Genomic DNA, 26657 nt, shown 5'->3' with positions numbered 1-26657 from the left:
TTCATTTTAAGCTCCAGTCTAACATCCAATTTATCACTCACCACATCTTTGCAGCACCAGCCAGGCCTGGGCTGGAGGGACCTGATCTCACTCACTCTTAGTTTTTAGACTTCTTTTGGCTTTTACCAACTGCCACATACCCCATGACCTCATACTGCTAGATTCCCCTGGATAGATGCCAGCAAGATGGTTCATGCTCTAGTGCCACTGCTCTCCAGATCTCTCCCTCTGATCAGATAGGCAGAGGGCAGGCAGATCACCATGTCTGCTGCCTGTCTCACCAGGAAAGGGATTCTAGTCTCCCTCTGCAGGCAACCCCCAATGGCTACAATTGGTTCTATTTGGAACACTCCTCGCTTGGTTAATGGAAGAGAAGCAAAAGACCTAGTATTCTGTCCAAAGTTAATGACTTAACAATTTTTCATGAATTTTCTTTCTTCTCACAATTAAATCTTTTTTTTTAATCAGTTTATTTATTTTTGGCTGTGTTGGGTCTTCGTTGCTGCGTGTGGGCTTTCTCTAGTTGCAGCGAGCGGGGGCTACTCTTCGTTGTGGTGTATGGGCTTCTCACTGCAGTGGCTTCTCTTGTTGCAGGAGCATGGACTCTAGGAATGCAGGCTTCAGTAGTTGTGGCTCGCAGGCTCTAGAGCCCAGGCTCAGTAGTTGTGGCACACGGGCTTAGTTGCTCCGTGGCATGTGGGATCTTCCCGCACCAGGGCTTGAATCTGTGTCCCCTGCATTAGCAGGCGGATTCTTAACCACTGCGCCACCAGGGAAATCCCCCAGTTACCTCTTAATAAGAACTGGAAACGGCCTATGGTATTACATTACATAACAGGACCGGCCCAGCTTCGAATAAGTCTTAATATGGTGGATAGTGTCTAATTTCTTTGATCGCTCTTTTTTGAACTTTATTTCTCAACTTTGGATGGTCATAGGAATCATCTGGAAGCTTAAGAACAAAGAAACAAAACCTCATGAGTGGATCTCACACTTAGAGATTTTGAATAATTGGTCTGGGGAAGCAGGCTGGTTTTAAAACTCCACAGGTGATCCAGGTGAGCAGCCTTTGCTAGGAGCATTGTTTCAGGATGGGGCTGGTACTTAACACTAATTACTTCCATTCATGGACTTTTGTCAATAATTCTGAGACTCCCAGAAGAATCCCATTCAGTATCCTGTTCTACGGGTATCAAAGAATAATAGAAAATGCAAGTGTTTCTGGAATGCTGGGGCTGAAAGAAACCTGAACCATCATTTTGTTCACTATCTCTTGAAATGGGGTCTGTGAAACTACTTTGGAATCACTTGAATCATTTGTTTAAAAGGCAAATTCCTGGGCCTTATCCTCACACCTCCTGAATCAACCTCCCTCAAGTAGGGGTGAGGGGTCGGGAACCTACATTTTAATACATTTCCGCAGGGAATTCTTAGGCACACTCATGTTTTAGAACCATTGATTTGTAGCAGAGGTGCTTAACCCTGCATGCACATTTGCATTAAATAGGGCTATAAAACTACCCATGCCAACTAGACCAGTGGTTCTCAACCATGGCTGCACTTCAGCATCACCTTGAGGGCTTTCAAAAGCCTAATGCCTAGGCCTCCCCCTAGGCCAATCTCACTGGAATCTCTGGGGTGAGGCCCAGGTATCCAAGGGTTTTAAAGCTCCCCAGGTGGTTCCAGTCTGCAGCCAAGGTTGAGAACCACTGTTCCATTTATTCTGGTTTAATTCATTTGGGGTGAGTCTCAGGCATTAATAACTTATTGTGGTAATCATTTTGCTGTATACATATATCAAATCATTATGTTGTACGCTTAAACTAATACAGTGTTATATGTCAATTATATCTCAATAAAATGGGGGAATAAATAAATAATTTTAAAATGTATTCCAGGTAATTTTAAAGTGCAGTCCAGGGTGAGAACTCCTGAATAGTCACTTTCAGCTTTTCTGAACTTCTTCTAGTTCAGTCACGTGATACCCTTTAGCCTACGGATTCAGGCTTGAGTCCTTTCCCCCCACACCAGACCCAAGCCAGTCTTGATCACGGCTGATAGTGATCTGGAGGTTTCGTCTCAGGAGAAGTTAGTTATATGTCCACCTAGACATAGACCTCTAACCCCTGCCTTCCTAGCTAGTCTCATTAATTAATCCATCATTCATTCAACAAATATAAACACCTAATATCTGTCAAGTACTCCTCACTGAACTATGGATACAATAACAAATAAGATACTGTTCCTGACCTCAAGAAGCTAATATATTTGCAAGGGTGAAGGATGGAGACATATATGCAAAACGAGCTATAGCAGAGAGTAGTAATTATTACAGTGGATAAGTGAACAAAGGACTGTGGGATCATGGCTATGATAGCAACTAAATCTGCCTTGGAGGGTCAGGGAAGACATGCCTAAGGAGATGCTATTTAAGCCAAGTCTTCCCTACATGACCTAACACACCCTCCGTGATATGATTTCTCTCTGCTGCATCTCTTGCTACTCTTGGCCTGGTTTCAACTTCAGCCATACTGAACTCTCAGTTCTGTGAATGCCCCACACTCTCTTGGTAAGACTTCAATCCGCACTTATTTGCCTGGAACTTTTTTTCTCCTTGTCCTCACCTGTACCTCCTACCCAGGGCTGTGCTTAGCTGTTATTTTCACAAAGAGCTCCTCCCTGACCTCCTGGATGATGATAAATGTCTTGGTTAGACATCCATGTACTAGCCTGTAGAGCTGCTTTTATAGCTCATGCCCCCTCTGTTGGGTATCTGTGATCCGTCAGACCTATAAATGCCATGAAAGCAAGAGCACCCCTCTGTCTCTATTACCACAGTGTCTCCCATGCCTGGCACTATTGGATGAATAAATTAATTGCATTCCAGGAACAGGGGATGATATGTACAAAGTCACAGAGACATGGTGTTCCTGTGGCGTGTCCTAGAATAGTGAAAATTTTGGATGGTCAACGTATAGAATGGGCAGGAGGAGGTTTCTAGAGATGAGTCATAAGAGGTTGGTTGTTAAGGGCTTTGTATGTAGCCCTAAATGGTCCGAATTTCACCCTTTAGGCAGTAGGAAGCCAGAGAAGGTTTTATGCAAGAGAGTATAATAATGAGATTTATCACTCTGGGAGCAGAGTGGACAGTGGACTGTAAAAGAAAAGCCACTTAAAGAACAGTTAGGGCATGTTCCAGTACCTCAGGAGAGAAGTAATGAAGCAAAGGGTTTCCATTCAAAAGGCATTTTGAGATAGAACCTGCAGCACTTACTGACTAATTGCATGTGGGGGTGAATCTGAAAGATGATGCCATGGTCTAGCTTGGAAGACAGGCTGGATGGAGATGCTATTAATAGAAATATGGAATATAAGAAGAGAAGAGCTAATTTCAGGAAAAAAATATGATGAGCACAGTTTTAAACATGTTGAGAGTTCCAGGTGCCTGTTGGCATCTAGAGTCTTTCATGCAGTTAGAAATGCATACAATTCTTAGCTTGGTATCTTACTGATTGTGGATGTGGCTGGTGTGGTACAGTTGACTATGTTGACTTTCAGTTTATGTAACAAAGGACAGACTTTTGAAACTGGCAGTGTCTTACTGATTTCAGGATTTATGCTTCCTTGGGCTAAGATTGGCAATCAGTTGGCAGTACGTCAAAGGAGAGTGTCCATTAAAGTTACTTTTTGGTTATTTTCTTTGGTTAGATACATAAACCTATACCAACCCCACCCTAATTCAGAGGTGGTAGAAATTTTATTATAGGTAGCTATACTGTTATGTTTTTTTCTCATTTAGCTGTGAATGCAGAAGTGTGTCTTGTTAAGCTAGTGCCAAGTTTAATAGGAACACAAATTGAGGGATGGATGGATGGATGAATTTATAATCTGATGGCAGGGATACGGGATACTTTCTGGAGTTAATCACTTAGGAATTGAAAATCTCTATTCTATACATAAATGCCTAAGTGACTTTTCAGTGAGTTATTGACTACAGCAAGAGAGGTAGAAGAGATCACCATAAGTATTATTATTATTATTTTTTTGCGGTACGCGGGCCTCTCACTGCTGTGGCCTCTCCCCTTGCGGAGCACAGGCTCCAGATGCGCAGGCTCAGTGGCCATGGCTCACGGGCCCAGCCGCTCCGCGGCATGTGGGATCTTCCCGGACCGGGGCACGAACCCGTGTCCCCTGCATCGGCAGGCGGACTCTCAACCACTGCGCCACCAGGGAAGCTCCACCATAAGTATTTTTAAAATAGCCTTCATCATATCATTTTCTTTTGGCAATACAAGACCATCCTGGGAATTTTAAAGCTATGGCTATAAGAGACTGTGTTTCTTGATATATTAACGTGTGTGTGTGTGTGTGTGTGTGTGTGTGTGTGTGTGTGTGTGTGTGTAAGTTTTATTTGGGGCAAAATGAGGACTATAGCCCGGGAGACAGCATTCCACATAGTTCTGAGAAACTGCTCCAAAGAGGTCTGAGGGAAGGTCAATGTATATGTGATTTTCATGGAGGGGGAGTACATGCAATCAAGCTCTTACTTTTTGGAGAAGGTTTCTGCTGGTCCTGTGAAAATTACTGCTAGTCAGGAGGAGCAGACACCACCATGAAGGATTTTAGTGCTTTTCTAGATACGAGGAAATGCAAGAACTGGGCTCATAAAATCTTCTCCTGAAAATATCTAACTATCTAAAGACCTGTTCTGCCAGTTTTTCCCAAAGCACAGAGGGCCTCATTATTGACCTCCACCTTGAACTCCTTTTAGGGGGTGTTGAAGGTCAGCAGCTGCAGCAGCTCATAATTTGATCCTTGTGGAGGTAGATGGCAAGTGCCAGTTTGTAGGTGACAGGGCCCCCTCACTGTCATAAATTCGACCATGGTTTGAGAGGTATTTCGTGACCATTTTGTCCCACAGTGCTAGGAATGCTCATTCCCAGGTCTGACGAAGATTTTGTTGATAGGCCACTCTATGTGCTACTATTGGACTAGACCTTATTAACGTAGCCAAAAGTCTCTGGACCGTCTGTCTTACTAGTCTGTTGCAGTCCAGGAAAAAATCCCCTCTTGTTGCATCTTGCCATATCTGGAGTTACACTGTTACAATCATCGATCTCATATAGAGCTATATATTTTTGTCAGAGGCTCATTGACACATTTGGTAATGCAAGAAACAACAATCTGGTAAAACAGGCAAAGTGCGAATAACATAGCTAGCAGTATTATTGAAGTCATAAGTAAGAATTAATTTTATTCTTCCATTAGGTGCAGCCCAGTATACCCCCAGGTCATCTGACTTAGTCTGTTCTCTACTGGTCCTTATCTTCCAGGGAAATTATATATTGGCACTGTCCATACGGCCCAATTTCCTAGCATTATTAAGCTGGTTATCCTTAGTATAATTTAATTGTTCCCAAGATACAGGGGGGGCCTTAAAACTTAAATGACCGTAGCCTGGTGTTAACCACATAAATTACACCAGACTCTGGGGCTGCAGTGATGAATAAACCCAATTAAGTTCTTACCCTCAAGGAGTTTATCGACAAGTGGAGAAGATGCACATTAATCAAATCGTCATACTAATAACTGTAAAAATGCAGGTGTGATAAATGTGGAATGCGAAAAGAAAACCTGAAAAAAGCATCTCAGAGGTAAAATTAACAGGGTTCATTTGGTTATTGGGGTATCAGAATATACAAAAGACATGCTTCCTGCTCTTCTTTCCTGAAAGAATATTCAGACTAATTTGTGTGACAAGAAATAACTTATGAGAAATGCCATTAAGGAAGATGTATTAAGTGACAAGTTGTGTGGAATAGATTTAAATGACCTTTTATCAAAAGATGAGATCAATAAGCTATGAATTGTAAATTCTCATTTTGCAATTAATTCCACTTACTTTTCTTTGTCACTGTTTTCATTGTCACTGAAATGATGGTACTTTGGTGATGAGATTCAGTTTACTCCATGTCTCTCCATTTTGATTTTTTTTTTTTTCATTCAGATGTTGCCAGAGCCATTGAATTACTGGAAAAACTGCAGGAATCTGGAGAAGTACCAGTGCACAAGCTACAGTCCCTCAAAAAAGTGCTCCAGAGTGAGTTTTGTACTGCTATTCGAGAGGTATGAGACTAAGATTTTAATAACTATATTCTGCCATATGTCTTCTGAACAGAAAACATGTCTTTTCCACACAAACAGTTGAAATAGTTAAGATTGTAACTGCATCTTAGCTTTCTAACTGCTTGGACAGATGATAAAAATAATTTAGTCTGCTAAATTCCAAAATTAGATTCAGTTAGGATTTATGCATTCATATAAAACCAAATGTTGATCTTATGGTACCAATGAAGTGACTGCCTCAGCAGGGGACTCTGGCGTGTAGTCTAAACTATTTAGTAGTCACATGAAGTCATCTGGAAATTCAGGTAGAAATAGTCATAATTAATGGGGACTGAGCTTTTCTTAAAAGAACACTCAGCTAAATCTTCCTCAGGTAGATCTGAAAGAGTAACCTCCTACTGACTAAAGTTATAGTTATCCAGACATTACTGTCTAGTGCAATAAGGGGAAATTGAACAGGCTGATATGCCCTTCAACAAATCTTTATAATGCTTTCCTGGTTAACAGTTTCAAGAAGCCTGAGGTGAAACAAGTGTGTTTAAAATGACTGTTTGAATTTTTTATTGACTGGTGGTGGAATTGACTAATCAATTAATGTATTTCACTGGTTACAAGATGTACACTTAAGATATATACACTACATTGTTTTATTCAGTAAGCCCATCACCCCTTCCCTATCAGGTACTAAATAATAATTCATTAATTAGCACTTAAAGTGCATATATCCAACATATTTGTCCTGCTAGAAGTCCCCAGTAGTGAATTAAGTACTGTCATCCTCTCCAAAGCCAGCTGAACCCAGTGACTGCCAGGAGAGTTTGTTGTAGCAGAGGGCATGCACCTCTCAAGGAATGCTTGTATCAGCCTCCCTTCCTCTTTGCAACTCTACTTGTGGGTAACACATACTCTGTGCCTCAACAGTGCTAGTTTATGGGTTGTCACTAAGTGAAAAAACCTCAAGTGCCTAAGGCAGAGACACACAAGACCTCTCTCACTACATATGTAAGCCATAGCCTACCCAATGAGGTTAATATTTGGATTTTGCTGGGATTTGACTTAGACTGCGCTTATGCTAAATCTTTATTAAGTGAAGGTGTTAACTACTTAATTTTTGTTTATAATGAACGCAGCTTAAGGAAATAACCATAATTCTATCTCTAAGCTTTTTTTTAAAATTTATTTATTTATTTATTTTGGCTGTGTTGGGTCTTCGTTGTTGCACGCAGGCTTTCTCTGGTTGCAGTGAGCGGGGGCTACTCTTCGTTGCGGTGCACGGGCTTCTCACGCGGTGGCTTCTCTTGTTGTGGAGCATGGACTCTAGGTGCACGGGCTTCAGTACTTGTGGCACACAGGCTCAGTAGTTGTGGCTTGAGAGCTCTAGAGTGCAGGCTCAGTAGTTGTGGTGCACGGGCTTAGTTGCTCCGCGGCATGTGGAATCTTCCCAGACCAGGGCTTGAACCCATGTCCCCTGCATTGGCAGGCAGATTCTTAACCACTGCGCCACCAGGGAAGTCCCCCATCTCTAAGCTTTAATTGATGAATTTGACCGAAGACTGAAAGAAAATTCCTCAAAGTGTATGAATTCTCGGCTATCAGCTGCTCAGTGGGAAAGGTATAAGATATGTAGAAACTCCACAGGCCTCCTGTAGTCACTCTGTAGACTAAGGCTAAGTCCCCTATCTTTCACAGAGTGCTGCTCCCCTGAGATTTGGTGGCTGACTTTTCATCTTAGGTATCCTATCACCTTTCTATTTCCACAGAACTAACTAAAGAATAGGAACCATCGAATAGCTCTCTCTGCTCACTGGGAGTTTGGCTTGTGATCAGTGCAAAGTGTCTACTTTTATGGAACTTACATTCCAGTGAGAAAATGATGATAAATAAATGTATAATACAATATCAGAAAGTGACAAGACTATGGAGAGAAATAAAGCAGGATTAAGGGAGTACGGGTAGGGCTCTATTAAATTAGCGTGGTCAGAAAATAACCTAATTGAAGGAAGAAGTCACACAGGTATCAGGGGGTATAGTGTTCCAGGCAGAGGAAATCACAAGTGAAAAAACACAGAGGCAAGAATTATCTCAGTCCATGGAAGGAACAGTGAAATAAGGAAGGTAGGCTTCCTAGAGGCAGCTGGAGAGCAGATCACACAAGGCCTCGCAGGCCATGGTAAGAACACTGGACTCTATCCTAAGCATGATAGGAAGCCCTTGGAGAGTTTTACCTCACCAGATTAGCTTTTTAAAAATGTTCCTCTGACTACTTAGAGAATACAAGTGTCTGTGCAAGAGTAGAAATAAGAGAGACCAGTAATAAGGTAAGGAGTAGGTCACGTAAGAGATGAGATGATGGCAGCCTGGACCAAAGTGACAGCAGTGCACGTAGTGGGGAGTTGTCAAGTTCAATATGTATGTTTCTGAGAATAAAGACAATAAGCATTGACATATTGGATATATGGATGAGAGAGAGGCGTCTCAATGGATTCTTAGGTTTGGACTTGAACAATCGGATCAGTGGTGATATAATGAGGTGGGAATCTCTGGAGGTGGACCAGGTTTGGATAAGACTATACAAGAGCTCTGTTCTGGGCATAGTAAATTGACGGTCCTTTTCAGACATCCACGTAGAGATGTCTGGCAGGTATCTAAGTCTGAAGCTTAGGGGAGAAGCTGATGCTGGAGATGTAAATGCGACGTAGATATCTGTTCACATAAACACACAGGCCTTCTTCTTTAAAGACCTTGGTAAGGAAAAAGAGGATGGGAGTAAGAAAAAAATGAAAAGAGACATTGTATAGGCATTATAAATATATCTTACAAACTCTGTGGTAAAGTGTGATATGTTTATCATTAGTGGTCCATGCAAATCTATAACTGATCTATAAGCAGTCCAAAAATTTCAGAGGGGAAAAAGAGATATAATTTATCTACCTTACATTTTATAAACTTGGACTAAGATTAATTTTATGTTCACAGCACCGTCCTTAGTAATAATTTTGTTCTTAAAGGCAATACATGTTAAAAAAATAATAAAAAAAAAGGCAATACATGTTATATAGAAATTGATTTGGTCCCTTCATCTTGGCTAACATTTCATACCAGTTGCATAGTATTGTTTATATTTGTTACGTCTGGGATTTTTATTATTCTTATGGGGTTGTTTTACACTAACTGTGGGAAGTAATGATAAAAGTGTAAAGCCTATATGTATACAAAAATTCTGAATCATTGAATAATATTGCAAATCCATCTAATGAAAATTTGTTCAATAAAAATATAAAATATGAATACAGTTTGCCAGACAGGTGAATCCACAAGCCAATAAAGTACAACTAGGAAGTACGATGATGTAAGATGATGAATACCTGAAAATAACATCTAATTTCACTCCTGGTCTCTTGGGTACTGCCTGTCATGCTGGCATGAAACCTTTGAACTTTTGGTTTCTTATTCAAATAATGCTCAGAATTTCTGTGGTTAAATTATTTGGCTTTTCAGAAATATTTGCCAGTAAATACTTTCCAGTGTGAAAGTTATAAATGTTGTCAGGACTGTTGGAGAAAAGAACAAGAACTACAGAGGCACCCTTCTTAGTTGCACTTACCAGAGCAAAAACAGGTGCAGGTTACACCACTGCCAACAAGACCGTAAAGCCCAAATTATGCTTTAAAAGAAAGCAGGACAAGCTATTGCCGGTTTTGTTTTTGCCATATACATGTGTGACAGTAGTTATTGTTTCATGTTGAGGCAATCCCATATTTTGCTTTACATTTGGGTGAAACCACCGAATCAGCTTCTGGCGTATGTGCAGCACTTATATGGGAAGAATAGTTTCATGAAATTTTATTTTGTTTTTTAATGTGGATGATTAAAAGAGAGGAGGTGTTTTCTCTACTTAACTTTTTCTGTACTCTGTAACAAAGACTGAAAAAGTTTTGTTGAGATCAGTACTGAAATGAGACCATCTATGTATACAACTAAGAAAGTCATTGATCTATTAATAAATGAGTGCACTTGAATGACAATCCACACCCAGCTTTATTCACAGAATACAGATAGTAGTTGGCAGTACTTACCTTGCTTGTGTTTTTTTGCTCAGTGATCTTAACAAGACCTGATTAATAATTCAATTGTACCTATTCGGTGCAAGTAATTTCGGAGTACATGGCAGAGAAATGGGGTGACAGGTGATGCTGCTTTTCCAAAGTGAGAGGTACCGGTTGACAAAAGAAAGTTCACACAAAGTTTTGAATGAGAGATGAACTTTAAAAATCTATGCTACTGATTCCCAGTAAAAATCATCTCTGCCACTTTAAGTGGCTTCTTCAAGTTTTAGTTCATCACTGTATTAATTAGCTTGAATGACCCAAACTTATAAATTAAAATATAAGGAAAAATAAGGGTTGAAATAAAAGGATTATAAAATGTTGATTTTTGGATAAGAGAATTTCCTAAGAGAATTAAGTTGCCGTTCAGATAGCTCAATTGCCAAAAGATGGACTTTTTCCCAACACTTTATATTCTTGTGCTTCAGAGTAAGGAATCAATAGTATATTGAATGGTCATATTTTAAGAGAAAATCCAATTTCTGCAACAGAATACCAAAATATTCCTTCTGAAACTAAAATGTTAAAAAAAACCCCATGAACAAACAGAATTAGCCATCTATTTACTATCATTATCTTCCAAGTTTTAAAGCCTTCAGGCTTCCTGCTTTCCAGAGTGATATGCTCACTGATCTGGTGTATGCTGTGCTGCTGAGAGCAGACCGTGGTGTGGACTTACTCCTACACTTATGCCTATCGCTTGCATATTTGAACCAAATATACAGAACTGAATGACATAGTTACCCCAAACTACCTTCCTTGGCCGATCACCAGATGGTGTGTGCTAGTATTTTCTAATACAATAGAACTATACAATAAGAAAATAAAACCAACTCTACCTAGAAGCTATCATTCTGTGATAGTGGATTATTGAAAAATATTCCAATTCTCCTCTCCTTCTTAGGACATATTACAGTTGGACTTCTCCATCCTCCCTTCAGCTACATGTGGTTATGACAACTGCTTTGATTAAGGAAATGTGAGTGGAAGGGTGCTTGCCACTTCCTCATGGAAACCTTTGAGTCAGTGCAGTATTTGCTATGTTCCCTTTCCTTTTCATACGACTAGTGGTGTTTTATTTGATAAATGATCTATCAGCCTGGATTACAGAGTGGGAAAATGAGAAATGCAGGCTTTAGCTAACTCTTAATGAACATGTAGGATCAGCAAGCAGTAAACCTTTGTTACTTCAAGCCCCCAAGATGTTGGGGTTATGGTACCACAGCAAAACTCAAGCTATCCTGACTGATACTAAAATAGTCATCAAACTCAAATACGTTTTCTATTAAATCATGCGTCTCCATTTTCATAGCTAAAAAAAATAAAATAGTCATCAAGCCAAATTTACCTTGGAAAAAGGTTATAAGCAGTATCAACCCTTTTACTGCTATAAAACAAAATTAATTTTTTAAAACTATGTTGTGTTTTTAGTAAGCTGTGATAAATCTTTTTAAAACTATGTGAAATTATTATCTGATATAGTGTACCAATGCCCATTAGATGGCTCATAAATTTTTAAATGTTGAGACACTTTAAATGTTGAGACACTTTGGTCATAGATTGCATTTGCTTCTAGCTTATCTCCCATTTGCTCCTACTCTTTTTTTTCTTCCTTAGGATGGAGCTCATTAACCCTCCATCACTACCTCCCACCCCATCTAAGTCTCACAACATTTCTTTTTTTTTTTTTTTTTTGCGGTACGTGGGCCTCTCACTGTTGTGGCCTCTCCCGTTGCGGAGCACAGGCTCCGGACGCGCAGGCTCAGCAGTCATGGCTCACGGGCCCAGCCGCTCCGCGGCATGTGGGATCTTCCCCGACCGGGGCACGAACCCGTGTCCCCTGCATTAGCAGGTGGACTCTCAACCACTGCGCCACCAGGGAAGCCCTCACACGATTTCTTTATGAAGGTTTTTCTTTGCTTTATAGACTTGAAGGTATAATCAACATAGAAGAAATAGTTGGAATGTATCAGTCTGCTATTTTTTTTTTTTTTTTTTTTTGCGATACGCAGGCCTCTCATCGTTGTGGCCTCTCCTGATGCGGAGCACAGGCTCCGGACGCTCAGGCTCAGCGGCCATGGCTCACGGGCGCAGCCGCTCCACGGCATGTGGGATCCTCCTGGACCGGGGCACGAACCCGTGTCCCCTGCATCGGCAGGCGGACTCTCAACCACTGCGCCACCAAGGAAGCCCCCCAGTCTGCCATTTAAGTGCTCTTAGTTTCCAGTGAGTTTTTTTTTTTTTGGAGGGATGTATAGATTGAGAATTATCACCACCATGCCTTCCACCAGTAATATGTGGAAAATGTCACTGCTAGACGTTTTGTCAGATCAGAGTGAGCAGCAAAGTCATTAGAGCCGTGCTATAGTCAAGTTTACCAATGTTCGAATCCCAACTTAGCTACTTATTTTTGACCTCTCTAAAATTTCATCAGTTCTTAATACTGGGAGTAATACCATCAGCCTTGAGGTGATTCTGATAATTAGAGATCATACATGTAAAACCTCCTAGTACAGTCTGGTAGCCAATAATTACACAATCAGTGGATGCCATTATTATTAAAGAGTAGAGTCCCAAATTATTACTGGGTACAGTGTTTTGGTAAGTCAGGAAATAGTTAACAGATGGGAATAAGAATGGTAGTTTCTATAGACTAGATCTAAGAAAACCCATAAGACTAATAGACATATTCATTGCCCCACTGTCATGCATTAAAATAAATTGAGTCATTGCATCCTAATTCCACAGTCTCATGGGCCATAACTTTATGACTCAAGTGCTCATTCTTGATGCTGTTTTGTACAGCATCTTAATCTACTTTGTGCGTGAAAACGCAGATGGCAAATGCAATGAGCTTTATGAGAAAGCTAATGATTGGTTGTATAATAGCATATAGATTTCTAATTACTTTAAGAAAACATATCCTTGGGTCAGTAGCGACAAGATGAGATGAAACAAGGATACACAGATGGAGAAAGAAGAGTTGGAGGAAGGGAGAGTGAGAGGAAAAAAGGAAGAGAAAGGAAGAGGAAAGAAAGGAGGAGGGAAGAAAGAAGGAAGGCTGGTTGATGCTAATCATGGCATAATGTACTATAATGTAATGGAGAGGGCTACCCTGGTGGAACAGTGGTTGAGAGTCTGCCTGCTGATGCAGGGGACACGGGTTCGTGCCCTGGTCCGGGAAGATCCCACATGCCGCGGAGCGGCTGGGCCCGTGAGCCATGGCCGCTGAGCCTGTGCATCTGGAGCCTGTGCTCTGCAACGGGAGAGGCCACAACAGTGAGAGGCCCGCGTAATGCAAAAAAAAGAAAAAAAAAAAAAATATAATGGAAAGATAGGAAGAACATTACATGGAATTAGAAAGAGCATTGACAATGGATTCAGATAACCTGGATTCAAAGTTTTGCTTGGCCATTTAATTATGTGATCTTGTGCAAGTTACTTAATCTCTATGATCTTGGTTTTGTTTAATTTTTTTTTTTTTTTTTTTACATAAAATAACTTCCTGGGACTGGTGGGAATACTAGATCAAATGAGATAAAAAATATAAAATACCTTGACTAATATAGTGCCTAGCTAAAAGAGTAACTAGTTAAGAAATGGTACCTATTTTGGTGAAATAATTAGTGGTTTTAGTGACAACACAAAATTTTACTATGTTTTAATGGAAATATTAGTTACAACTATAGAGAATAATAGTTCTTTAGTTACTAATCAAACAAATGTAGAATTTTTTTTTACACGATTGCTTTTTTTTTTTTAATTTTATTTATTTTTGGCTGCGTTTGGTCTTAGTTGCTGTGCGTGGACTTTTCTCTAGTTGTGGCGAGCGGGGGCTACTCTTCGTTGCAGTGCATAGGCTTCTCACTGCGGTGGCTTCTCTAGTTGTGGAGCACGGGCTCTAGGTGCGCGGGCTTCAGTAGTTGTGGCTCGCGGGCTCTAGAGCGCAGGCTCAGTAGTTGTGGTGCACAGGCTTAGTTGCTCCGGGGCATGTGGGATCTTCCAGGACCAGGGATCGAACCCACGTCCCCTGCATTGGCAGGCAGATTCCTAACCACTGTGCCACCTGGGAAGTCCCTAGAATTTTTTTTTTTTAATAGGAAGTTCCACATTTTAAGAAAAATGTTGACAGTCTGGAGTGGTTTTAGAATAAACCAATATCGTAAGGATCTGGAACCCTTGTCATATGTTGAGAAGTTAATAACAACGGAGGTCATTTGGTCATATTTCGGATTACTTTAGAACAATAGTTTTTAACTTAAGGTCATGTATAGGCTTCATGTTGTAAGTGTGGAAAAAGCAAATATATATAAGATTTATTTTTATTTCCTTCTCTTTATGTGCAAAAAATTTTATGGCAAACTATGTTTTTTAGTGTTTTACTTTAAATATGGATAGAGTGGCATGGATTCATTCTGTAAAATTATCATCCTTGTCATATAGTGGCATTTAGAATAGCATTACATTCGTCAGAATTAACAAAAATGTATCTGAAATTATGTTTATGCATATGTTTCTGTTCATACTGAACTTAAGTTGGCAGATGACAAAGAAAAGAAAGCTTGGTGGCTCTTACACTTCCTTTGATTTTATTTGCATTGCTAAATGTGATGGGGCACAAAAGCCAGACTGTTTCTTGTGTGATAAGTTTCCTGCCAACAAGAGCCTGAAGTCAAGAAAGCTTATTTCTGAGCATCCTGAAAATACATCACAGAATATAGAATTTTTGTTTTCTACAGAAAAAGCTCAATTTTTAAAAAGTGAAAATTTACTAAAACTTATATTTGCCACAGTGTGTCTTGACACCTTTCCAAGCAAAAGAAACCATTAAATAATTGGAGAAAGCTTGATCAAATCATGCGCTCTAGAAATGTTTGAACTGGTGGGTTGCTGAGAAAAACAACACAAAATTAAAAGAGTGCCTCTGTTCACTTGCTATAACCTACTTCTGAACTTTGATATTTTGCTAATATTTTGCAGCCAGTTATGGTGAAAATAATAGCTGTGCCATTCCCACTTGGCATGCAATTGGGTGAAAACTATGATTGTTTCAGTAAGTTCTGATTTTTATCTATCTTGTGAATGATGATATCCTGGTGTGTGTGTGTGTGTGTGTGTGTGTGTGTGTGTGTGTGTGTGAGAGAGAGAGAGAGAGAGAGAGATACCCCGTGGATATTTTAAAGGCCAAGTTGTTCTAACAGTGAAAAGTTTCTTTGTTAAGCAAAACTCCTAATGGAAGAAAAATCTTGATACTTTGTGTACATGAGGAGTACATATGGAGTTTCTGGGTCTAGCATCCAGCTTGATTAGTGTGGTGAAGAAGACAGACATTCTACTTTTCATAGAGACTTATTACTTTCAACATCAGGGTGCATTAATGTCAAGGACTCTGACAATAATCCTAAAAGATGCCTTGCCTGCTCTGTGGTAAGTGGTCCAATAATTTCACAGCTATAGCCTGCAACCTATATTTTCAAGTTTTTATTTAGGAATGGAGCAAAATGTTTTCTTTTTACTGACAAAAGTTTCTTGGCTTTCCAGAAGATGTTTTAATGCTCTTGGTTGAACTTGGGTCAGAGATTTCAATATGTTTATTTTTTAAGTAAAGGATTGCTATATCTTAGAAAAAATTGACGAGAGGTTCATTCGAGGCTAGATTTTATTGTAGAGATGTTAGGCCATAAGAAGGAGGCCAGTCCCTAGATTCCAGATTTGCTGATCGTGTACAGTTGCTGTTGGAAACAGCTGCCATTTTGGAGGGAGAGATTTTAGAGCTGAAAATTTGTGACATTTACAATGCTGAAAGAAGGATATCTGTGAGGGAAAGGGAGTTGAAACGGAGAAAGCCTTGTCAGTTTATGCATGGGGAAGATCTACAACAACTGGAAAGCCTGCAAAACTCTTTTAAAGGTTACTTCTGCTTAGATGATTCAAATGTAAAAAGGATTCAAACGTCATTCCTTGCTGACAGAGGCTGCATAGTTGACACCAGCCTTTCAAAAATAACATCATTTGACTTGAGGATAAAGGATTTGGTAGAACCTGAATTCAACTTGAAGTGTATTAGAGAAAGCCCAGGTGTCAATAGAAGGCTACTCTGCTCTGATAAAGTGTTTAACTGACTTTGCTATTGAAAGTGATGTGAGCTGCAGCTTTGAGCACTTGCTGCTATGAAACCAGACTCTAATTGATTGGATACTAAAAATGACATAAATATTTCCATGTAAAAGATAACTCCAAATATTAGCTTTTTCTAAACCAAATAAAACAGCCTTCTTATTGAAACATACTTTAAGCAGGCACAAAGTTTTCTTTTTTATATGATTTGTTTAATTTGGAATTATATTTTCTAGGGAACAGCCATTAATTTTTACGGAAAAAGAGTCACGTTATCCTTTGTGAAATGACTCAATGTCAAAGGCCAAAAAAAAAAAAAAGACATGAACATTTACACATGTATTTTCTTGGGATAACACCGTAACTTCATTAGATTCTCAAAAGGGTCTATTATATCTCCTCCCACCCCCATCCCTCAAAAACTGAAGAAAACTCTCTAATAAAGGATGATGGTATCAGTTGAGTAACTACGTGACTAGTTCATCTCTAACTCTAAGGTCCTTTCAATTCTATGAATCTATACATAGTTACACAGCAAGTAATTTTCTTTTTAAATATTTATTTATTTTATTTATTTATGGCTGCATTGGGTCTTCGTTGCTACGCACGGGCTTTCTCTAGCTGCGGAGGGTGGGGGCTACTCCTTGTTGTTGTGTGGTGGCTTCTCTTGTTGCAGAGCATGGGCTCTAGGTGCGCAGGCTTCAGTAGTTGTGGCACGCAGGCTTCATTAGTTGTGGCGCACAGGCTTAGTTACTCCGCAGCATGTGTGATCTTCCCAGACCAGGGATCAAACCTGTGTCCCCTGCATTGGCAGGCGGATTCTTAACCACTGCACCACCAGGGAAGTCCTTAATGTTTTTCTTTATGTAGATTACATGGAATTATGTAAAGCTGAGTATATATGCATGGTAGGAATATATGACTATGTGAGACTGTATGAATGGGGTGGGAAAGACAGATACTATGAAGATTTCTAAACGGATAAAAATAATAAAAGAATAAGTGTACTCATTTTATTGAGCTTTTCGGAGAAACTAATCTATAATTTTATCACAGGAAATTGCAAAAACAAAATGACTACATCACTCACTGGAAACAGAATTTGTAAACTATAGTTAGAGTTCTATTCCTGCAGCTTTTGCAGAGAGAAGACACATTTTTAACAATGTAAGGCGTGTTTATAACATCAACATATCACTTTCTGGTAGCAAGAACAGGGTCTGTGTGGCAGGAACCATCTTAGAGTACAATTGCACTAATGGGTCATTGATCTTAAAGGTATCTAAACAGACCCTTACAAATAGTCTGTAATGACTCTGAAGGCTGTTTAGCATCACTGTTGGGTAAATACTCAGCTCTAGCCTTTCTATTTGCTACTACAAATGATAAAATAAACAGTACATATTTCCAGAAGCTTGTAATTACATGTACTTACACAGTAGTTCAAAATAATAGAGCCCTCAGAGAAGCTGTGTTTTATATCAGTCAGATAATGTGAACATTCTGTCTTCTGTTGAGGTCATAGGACTGCAAATCAGAACTTCTATTTTTGGCACCACGGATGATAACCTTTTTCTCTCAGTGAACAAGTCATTTAACCTTTTCTTGCTTCAGTATTGCCAACACATGTAGACAAGTCCATTTGTACAAGCCATCTAAAATGAATGTTAAGTTACAAACTGGCGTTTTTAACCAGCTTGCTGTTATCCCTGAGTGTGATTTGTACATAGAAAAGGGAATGAAATTAGTATCACTTGTAATTCAAATATATGCAAGGCACTTAACTTCCTCCCTCCCTTCTTTGTTTCCCTTCTTCATTCTTTTCTTCCTTTTCTTCTTTCATAGAAGACTTAGGGTTAAAAACTGACCACCACATCTTGTATGCATCATTTCCTTGATTTTTATATAGTCTGAGTGCCTGTGTTTAATCCTCAAACACATTTATTTTAATTTTATGTGTTTAAAATGTTATAAGGTATCATGCTAACAAAATCTTTGGCGATATTTTTTTTTCACTTAATATCAGTGCTAAGATTCAAACTTTGTGTGTGTGTCGCTGTGATTCACTTGTTTTGACTGTTGTGTGATATTCCATTGTGTAAATGTTTATTAATTCACTCTCCCATTGGAGAGCATTGAGTTGTTTCCAAGCTTTTCACTATGATCATTGGTGTGGCTATTAACATACATGCATTTATTTATTTATTAGATGACTAAGACTTCTCTTGGATATATATGTAGATGTGGAATTTCTGGTTAATAAGGTGTAAAAATGTTCAACTTTAAGAGGTAATGCCAGTTTTTAAACTTGGTTGCTCTAATTTATACCCCAGAAAGCAATATAGAAGGTGCATACTCACATTAGCTCCAACTCTTGGCATATGAGACATTTAAACTTTTACCAGTTGAATAACTAAAATGGATCTCATTGCAGTCATCATTTGCATTTAATTGATCACTAAATTGTTGAATATCCCTTCTTGTGATTATTGGAAATATGTTTCTTTTTCTGTGAAACATCTGTTCATGTATTTTTCTACTAGTTTGTGCTTTTGTATATGTATGTATACATATATATTTAATATATTCTTGTTATCAATTCTTTACTGGTGGTGTATATAGTAGTAGCTGAATATATTCAGCTACTTTGTAACGTGTCTTTAAGATGTCTTAAAATTGTTAAATTTTAAATATTCACATTAATCATTTTTTAAATAATCAATGCCATTTTGGTATCTCACCTCAGAAATATTTCCCTACTCCAGTGTCTAAAAGATATTCACCTATAATTTCTACTAAAAGTAAAAATTTTATTTTTAAAATTTATGTCCTTAAACTATCTAGAGTTGATTTTTGTATAGTGTGAGGTAGGGATCCATTTTTTTTCTTTTTTCATCTATAAAGGTAAATATTTCCAGCTTTATTTATTAAATAATCCATAATTTCCTCCTTGATCCATTACATTAATATACCAAAAGCTATACACAGGGATCTGTTTCTGGGTTTTCTGATTAATTGGTCAATTTATCTATCCCTTCATTATTTCCCTACTTATCTCATTTGGGAGATCCAAGGCAATGAATATGGGGGTGGGTGGGAGCGGCTGGGAGCGAGGCATAGTTTTAATTCTTGCAGGTTGTGATCCTAGCTTTTGTTTCATTAGGAGGTTTGTCAGTGCTTGCTAATGTGTAAAAGTAAATTAATAAGAGCAAGCCATTCATGGATCAGTGGACAATGATGAGTATGTGCCATAAATTAAAGCTTATGGTAACTCCAATTCTGTTCTTTGCACCCGAGGCCCAAGGAGGGAAGGAAAAAAAAAAAGAACATAACCTAATGTTCTCAGAGCATAGTTTCACATTCACAATTTGTGGGTCTCTTTCTATTTCTTTCATCGAGGTTAATAAAGGGTTTAAAGTAAAGTCATCTATCTTACTAGAATGAAGGCAGAGAATGTTTCAGTCATCACAGTAAAATTAGCACCTAGTATAGTGTCTATAATAATGAGCATTTAATAAATATCTGTTGGATGCATGAAGAAATTCATTAAGATGGCTCATTTTCATTAGTAGACAAGCAGATATTTGATTTTTATAAGTCTTGAATTTCAAATAGGACTCTGAGTTCATACAAATCCCAGACAAAACATGATGACACCTCTAGTTCAAAAGAAGATCTTACTCACATTAAAATGGCTTTCAACTTTGAAAGGCTACATGTAATTAGAAGCAAAATTTTATTTACATTTAAAAGTTGTTTCCAACCTTGAAAACTGACTTTTAATTAGAATCAAATTTCAAGGCTCTTTATGTATTTGCATAAATATATATGTTGGTATAAATGTGCAAATATGTAACATGTGGGTTCTCATGTAGTAACTGTATTTGACATAAAATTAAATAATATGTATAGGGTGTAAAAGGAATCTTAGGAAGCACTTAGTCCTGTGCTTCTTAACTTTGGGGAGTTATAAACTTCTGTGTGATTCTGGTGATTGTGAATTTGGTAAAATTATGGACCATTTTTCCAAGAATACGTACATGTGCAAATATTTTTTAAAAATTCAGGAGCTGGAAAATCCTCTGAAACTGATCCATTTGGCATCTTGATTTATTATAACCTCTTAATTTTACAGATGAGAAAATAAGATCCAGAAAGTTTACATGGTCTTTCAAGCTAGTTAGTGCCTGAATTAGTACAGAATCAGTCTCTTGAATCCAAGTCTAGTTCTGGTTTCACTTGTTAAGGACAGTGGCAAAAATAGAACACTATGCAATGTAGAAACAATGAAACATTTGTTTCACTACTTATTGGTAATGAGCTAAAATGATTGGAAAATTGTATCATGATTCCATTTCCGTAATTCCTATTCATATCAGTGTTCCATGTATACCAACAGCGTTATTTAAAATTTTTGCTTCTGGTTCTTTCTTTGCCCCATTTAACACAAGATAATGTATTGTGTTTTTGTAATATATTGTATCATATATTTGTTAAACAAATTTCCAGAAGGCAATGTAAAAATCTAGTTACTAATCTTTGTATACTTGGCATTATATCACCAAAACAGTTACGACATTTCTAGAAAATTTCAGTCCAGTCTGGAATAACTTAGGGCTTTTTTTTTGGAAGTATAGTTAGTTGATTTACAATATTATATTAGTTTCAGATGCACAACATAGTGATTTGATATTTTTATAGATTATACTCCAAACAAAGTTATAAGATGTTGGCTAGATTCCCAGTGCTGTACTTTACAGCCTTGTAACTTACTTATTTTATGCCTAGCAGTTTGTACCTCTTAATCTCCTTTACCTATGTTGCACCTCACCCAATCCCTCTACCCTTTGATAACCACTAACTTGTTTTCTAGGTCTGTGAGTCTGTTTCTGTTTTACTTTAGTATTTTTAAGACTAAGCTTTAGCAAATGTGTTTCAGGATCTATCACAAATATGCTTATCTATTCAAATGTGCCCATAGTCCTTTTCCTAATAAGTTAGCTCGACAGCCAGGGAAACCGTTTCAACCAATAGCCACAACTTTAGGGAGAAGGCGTGCTCTCCTAGATAAAGAGAAAAGAAAACTGTTACAGGTAATCTTGTCTTCCAAAACTACCTTGTATTCTCATGTCTATTTGTTGGCCATATTATAAGAGACCCCAAATACTTATTAAGCCTGATACTTGGAAACTTTTTTTTTTTTTAAAGAAGATGTTGGGGGTAGGAGTTTATTAATTAATTAATTTATTTTTGCTGTGTTGGGTCTTCATTTCTGTGCGAGGGCAAGCGGGGGCCAATCTTCATCGCGGTGCGTGGGCCTCTCACTATCGCGGCCTCTCTCGTTGCGGAGCACAGGCTCCAGATGCGGAGGCTCAGTAGTTGTAGCTCACGGGCCTAGTTGCTCCGCGGCATGTGGGATCCTCCCACATCAGGGCTCGAACCCGTGTCCCGTGCATTAGCAGGCAGATTCTCAACCACTGCGCCACCTGGGAAGCCCCTTGGGAACTTTTTTTTTTTTTTTTAGCAGTACGCGCAGGCTCAGCGGCCATGACTCACGGGCCCAGCCGCTCCGCGGCACGTGAGATCCTCCCGGACTGGGGCACGAACTCGTGTCCCCTGCCTCGGCAGGCGGACTCTCAACCACTGCGCCACCAGGGAAGCCCCACTTGGAAACTTTTGAACTGCATTTTCTCCATGCTGCTGTTTCCAATAGGTCAGCAGAAATACATCCCAGACTTGGCCTACTGGCTAAAGTGCAGCCAAAAATTTCTTTGCTCTCCATTCACACACTGCTAGCAGCTGGAGGTGCAATCATAGCGTCCAGTCCTACCAGTTAATAGGCAAGAGACAGCAGTCATTTTTATTTTTAAATTTATTATTTATTTATTTTTATTAACGTATAGTTGATTTACAGTGTTGTGTTAATTTCAGGTGTTTAGCAAAACGATTCACATATATATCTATTTTTACACATAAAATAGTTATACACATTTATATACCTATTTTTTCACATTCTTTTCCTTTACAGTTAATTACAAAATATTGAGTATAGTTCCTGATGCTATACAGTATGTCCTTGTTGATTACCTGTTTTACATATAGTAGTGTGTATATGTTAATCCCAAACTCCTAATTTATCCCTCCTCCCACCCCTTTCCCCTTTGGTAGCCATAGTTTGTTTTCTATGTCTCTGGGTCTATTTTTGACAGCAGTCATTTTTAAAGGCATCTTTGCAAATTTCTCAGGGGCTATGCAAAGACATATGCAAGTATAAAAATCAAATAAAGAACTAACCAAGCAACAACAAAAACAACACAATAAACTATTTACCTCAGAGTCACTGAGGGAGGGATTAGGGCCCAGCAGACACACACACTCTTCCTCTCCTCAGTCTTGCTTCTGGAAAGATGGGGTCAGTTGCCAAGGACAACAGTAACAGGGAAATCATGAGGTCTGGATAGCCCACAAAAGTGTCACATTGATGACAATGGACAGATGTGTACCTTCTGCGTTAAATTAGTAATGTTTCTCTTTCTTTAAGGTCAAGAAAGGAAAGGGAAATTAATCTCTCTGCAACACCCAATAGAATACATTGTTTTTCTTTCACTGATTTCCTTGATATCATTTTCTTCACACACCTTGATCACCATTTTTAGGTCCTGTCTACTTGAAAATATCAACAGGCATGCAGTCATACAAAGATGACAGTGCTGTAACACATCTTCTAAAAAATACTCAGGGCTAACTATTCTGAGAACTATAAACCCATATGTAGTCAATGTGGGAAAGGTTGCTGGCTGTGTAGAGAAATTAAATAATACTACTTCCTGAAATTTCTGATTGAAAGAATATTCTGTTAAATTTACTCTGTGACCACCTGTTTAACTGCCAGATATTTTTGACTCTTTATTTCAGAAAGTGAATTATAACTGGATTCTAATAAAATTCATTTGAAAATCATTGTTTCCTCACAGATGGGACAGCAATTACTTTTGTGTCTAGGATAGAGATTAACCAACTACCACTGCACATTGAGAGAATTGGGATTGCCAGACATTAGCTAAGTAAATTAGACTTTTCTAAACAAGCTATAAAATGTGTCCTTCCTCCAGATATGACAAAGAGTTATGTCATTTATATTTCAATAAAAAATATATCCAGATAATTAGGTTGGAAGAAATTAAAGGACTTAGAAAATTATGAAGGCCCCATAATAGTTCAACAGAACTTCTCAACAATAAATACTTTAAATATTTGAAGATAGTCCCATAGGAGGATGATAATTTATTAATTACTCTGGTGAAGAGTTTATAATTATGAGTGTGATTCAAATCACACTGTTGATGTTTCATGCAAAATACCTTGTCAAGCATAGGCAATTATTCAAACAGTAGTCAAGGGGAAGAAATTCATTGAGAATGTTCATTTGCTTTAATTGTGTCACATGATTACAGCTGAGGGAAGAATTATCAAGATCTCCATGACATAAGGACTAAAAGTAATAGAATTGCTGAATCATACCTGATGTTCAAACTTTCATCTTAGAAAGAATAAACTTGGGTAATAAAAGAATCCATTTAAAATATGATTTAGTCATCATGGTATAAAAATAAAAACAAATGAAATTGACTGTTATTGTAATTACAGCTTTATAATATTTGCATTGCCAAATGCAAAGACAGACTGAAATGTCCAAATATTTGAACATATGACTACACATATGAATTTCCCCAATCTGAATTTCTGTATAATTAAAATTGGACTCTGTTAAGCTATAGCTTTAAAAAAAAAAATCCCAGAACATTTATTCTATCTTTAGTTAGCTAGTTATAATGATCTAATAGTGAGAAAAATAAATATTGACTAATGTGATTATATTTCATAGAATATTTGCATTCTGTAGAAGACAAAATGTTTTCTTCTCATTGAATTTCCAGTGATATAAAGATTTACGTTTGTTCATTTATTATAAGATTCCAGAAAGTTGTTTTTTTTTTTTTTTTTTTAAGTTTATTTATTTATTTTTGGCTGCGTTGGGTCCTTGTTGCTGTGCGCGCTTTCTCTAGTTGCAGCGAGCGGGGGCCACTCCTCGTTTTGGTGCGCGGGCTTCTCATCGAGGCGGCCTCTCCTGTCGCGGAGCACGGGCTCCAGGTACGTGGGCTCAGTAGTTGTGGCTCGCGAGCTCCAGAGCACAGGCTCAGTAGTTGTGGTGCACAGGCTCCGTTGCTCTGCAGCATGTGAGATCCTCCCGGACCAGGGCTCGAACCCCTGCCCCCTGCCTTGGCAGGCAGATTCTTAACCACTGTGCCACTAGGGAAGTCCCAGAAAGTTTTTGACCATCAAATACTTATATTTAACTTTGAGAGATGTTTTACAGTGGATGTCTAATTAAATATGAGTTTACAAGCAAAAGATTCATAAGTTAATCATCTGTCTGGCTATTTTATTTATTTAATGCCAAATGTTCAGATGTTTACAAATATTGATTTCCTTTGAAGAAAGCAATATTTAAAATTGTTAGGAAAACATATGCTTATTGAACTATATTTCAGTGTGTGTTTGGTATCAATGTGCATATTAGCAACTAAAAGTAAAAGGAGAGTTTTCCTCAATTCAGTGGCTAATTTGAATACATAAAACTATTTAATTGGATTTAGAAGCAGTTGCATTGTAATTAAGCTTGTTGACTCACTTTACTAATAGAGAAATAACCTTTTAGAGATAGCGTTTCAGACAATGCAATTCAATATACATAATTTTATATTAATGTAGCAAGTTATTTAGGAAATAAATAAATAAATAATATGTTGTGTTAACTCTGAGGGACATTTCCTGTTTCCCACTCTTCTCCATCACCTCTCCTTTCACTTGGCCTCTAAAAACCAAGTATCCACTGATGTATTCTCTTTACCTTCTCTCCTCCCATTGCCTTTGCCTTTTAGTGTCTGGAAGAGAGAAAGAAGCTGAATGAGATGGATGCATTCCCCCTCCCATGCTCCACCCTGCACATTCTGTTTTCAGCCTAAGATTTTTTAATTCTGTGTGTGATATTGGTTCTTTTTCTTTCTTTCTTTCTTTCTTTTTTTAATGTAGCATTTACTAGGTTTATGACGTTGGGGCTTAGATCATTTTTACATGAATGCATTTTTTCCATTTATAGCAGAATTTTCCATTGACCTTTCCTAAGGTATACAAATAATTCCTTAGAATCCTTGTTGGCTGCTAAAAATGACACAAACGTATCACATTTACAGTTTTCACGTATAACAGTGAATTAGGCTCAAAATGAGTGAATCTGAATGTACCTATGATAGTACAGCAAAAATATTTTACTTTATTGCATGAAATGCTAATTTTCAGTTTCCAGCTAGTACCTGAGGAGCTCTTGGTGAAGTTCCTGACTCATCCATACATAGCCTGGCCATAGTCTTGGCTCATTTGAAACTTGAAGAGTTCCTGCTCACTGTGTCTAGTAACAAAAGGCTCTGTCTTCCTTTGTGGCTTCCCAGTAAGCCATAGATGATGGTGCCAAACACCGTGGGTGTTTGTGATGATAGTTATAATTTAGTGCACCTTTGGAACATTTCTTCAGTCCTCTATGCTTGCTGTGCTCCCCACTTCTGCTTATTTTGTAGCAGCTGCTTGTCCTTCACCCTTTGCCCAGGACTTGCCCGGTTTCTGTATGTAGCATCAGTTATTATGGGGACAAGCAGGATTCAACTTTTTTATTGAAAAGGAGAGTATACTTACATTAGTAAGTCTTCTGAACTTCTCAAGGGTACCATGTAAGATTGTGCACTGAACCTTTTAGGAACACCATTTATTTTTGTGGTTGTCCTGAATTTGAATATTTATTACTACAGTTTCCTGGCAGATGGCTGTGTCTTGAGGAAGGGCCAGCTTTTTCTAATAGGCGCAGAAGGACCATTTGTGCAAAGTATAGGACTGGATTTCTCATAACATATTCTTTGTCATTTTGTGCATTTGTCACAGAGGAGAAATACTATGTACATTGACATTCTACGACAAACCCCAAATCTATTGGGATTTAGCAGAAGTTCTTGGAGCCTTGCAACCAGCAAGTTTCCTCTCCCTGATTTAAACATCCTCACATCTTTTAACTTTCCTCATGCAGCATGGTTTCCCTTCCTTTCAATCATCTGGTTACCTTCCTCTCCATGAAGAACTCCAAAGTTTATGAGAAATGCTTACTGGAAGTGTTTGATTCTGTAGTTTTATATTTTGTATGATTGGTTTATATGCAACACAGTTACCTAATTCATGTCCACTTAATCTCAGTACACCACG

At 38.3% G+C, this 26657-nt stretch overlaps 1 protein-coding gene across 2 annotated transcripts in view; it reads left to right on the top strand.

Moving 5' to 3' along the window:
• LIN7A (lin-7 homolog A, crumbs cell polarity complex component) overlaps positions 1-26657 on the top strand; it is a 131073-nt gene that overhangs the window by 35084 nt on the left and 69332 nt on the right. Inside the window, exon 2 of one of the 2 annotated variants that reach the window (XM_082666123.1) lies at positions 6008-6126. In XM_082666123.1, the coding sequence (XP_082522249.1) occupies positions 6008-6126 (119 nt within the window). Of the gene's footprint in view, positions 1-6007; positions 6127-26657 lie in introns of those variants that run through there. The other variant, XM_082666124.1, reaches the window with a different exon arrangement.

The sequence above is a fragment of the Grampus griseus genome, assembly GCF_964374135.1.
Source record: "Grampus griseus genome assembly, chromosome: 11".
Taxonomy (NCBI): domain Eukaryota; kingdom Metazoa; phylum Chordata; class Mammalia; order Artiodactyla; family Delphinidae; genus Grampus; species Grampus griseus.
This window is presented reverse-complemented; position numbering and strand designations above follow the sequence as displayed.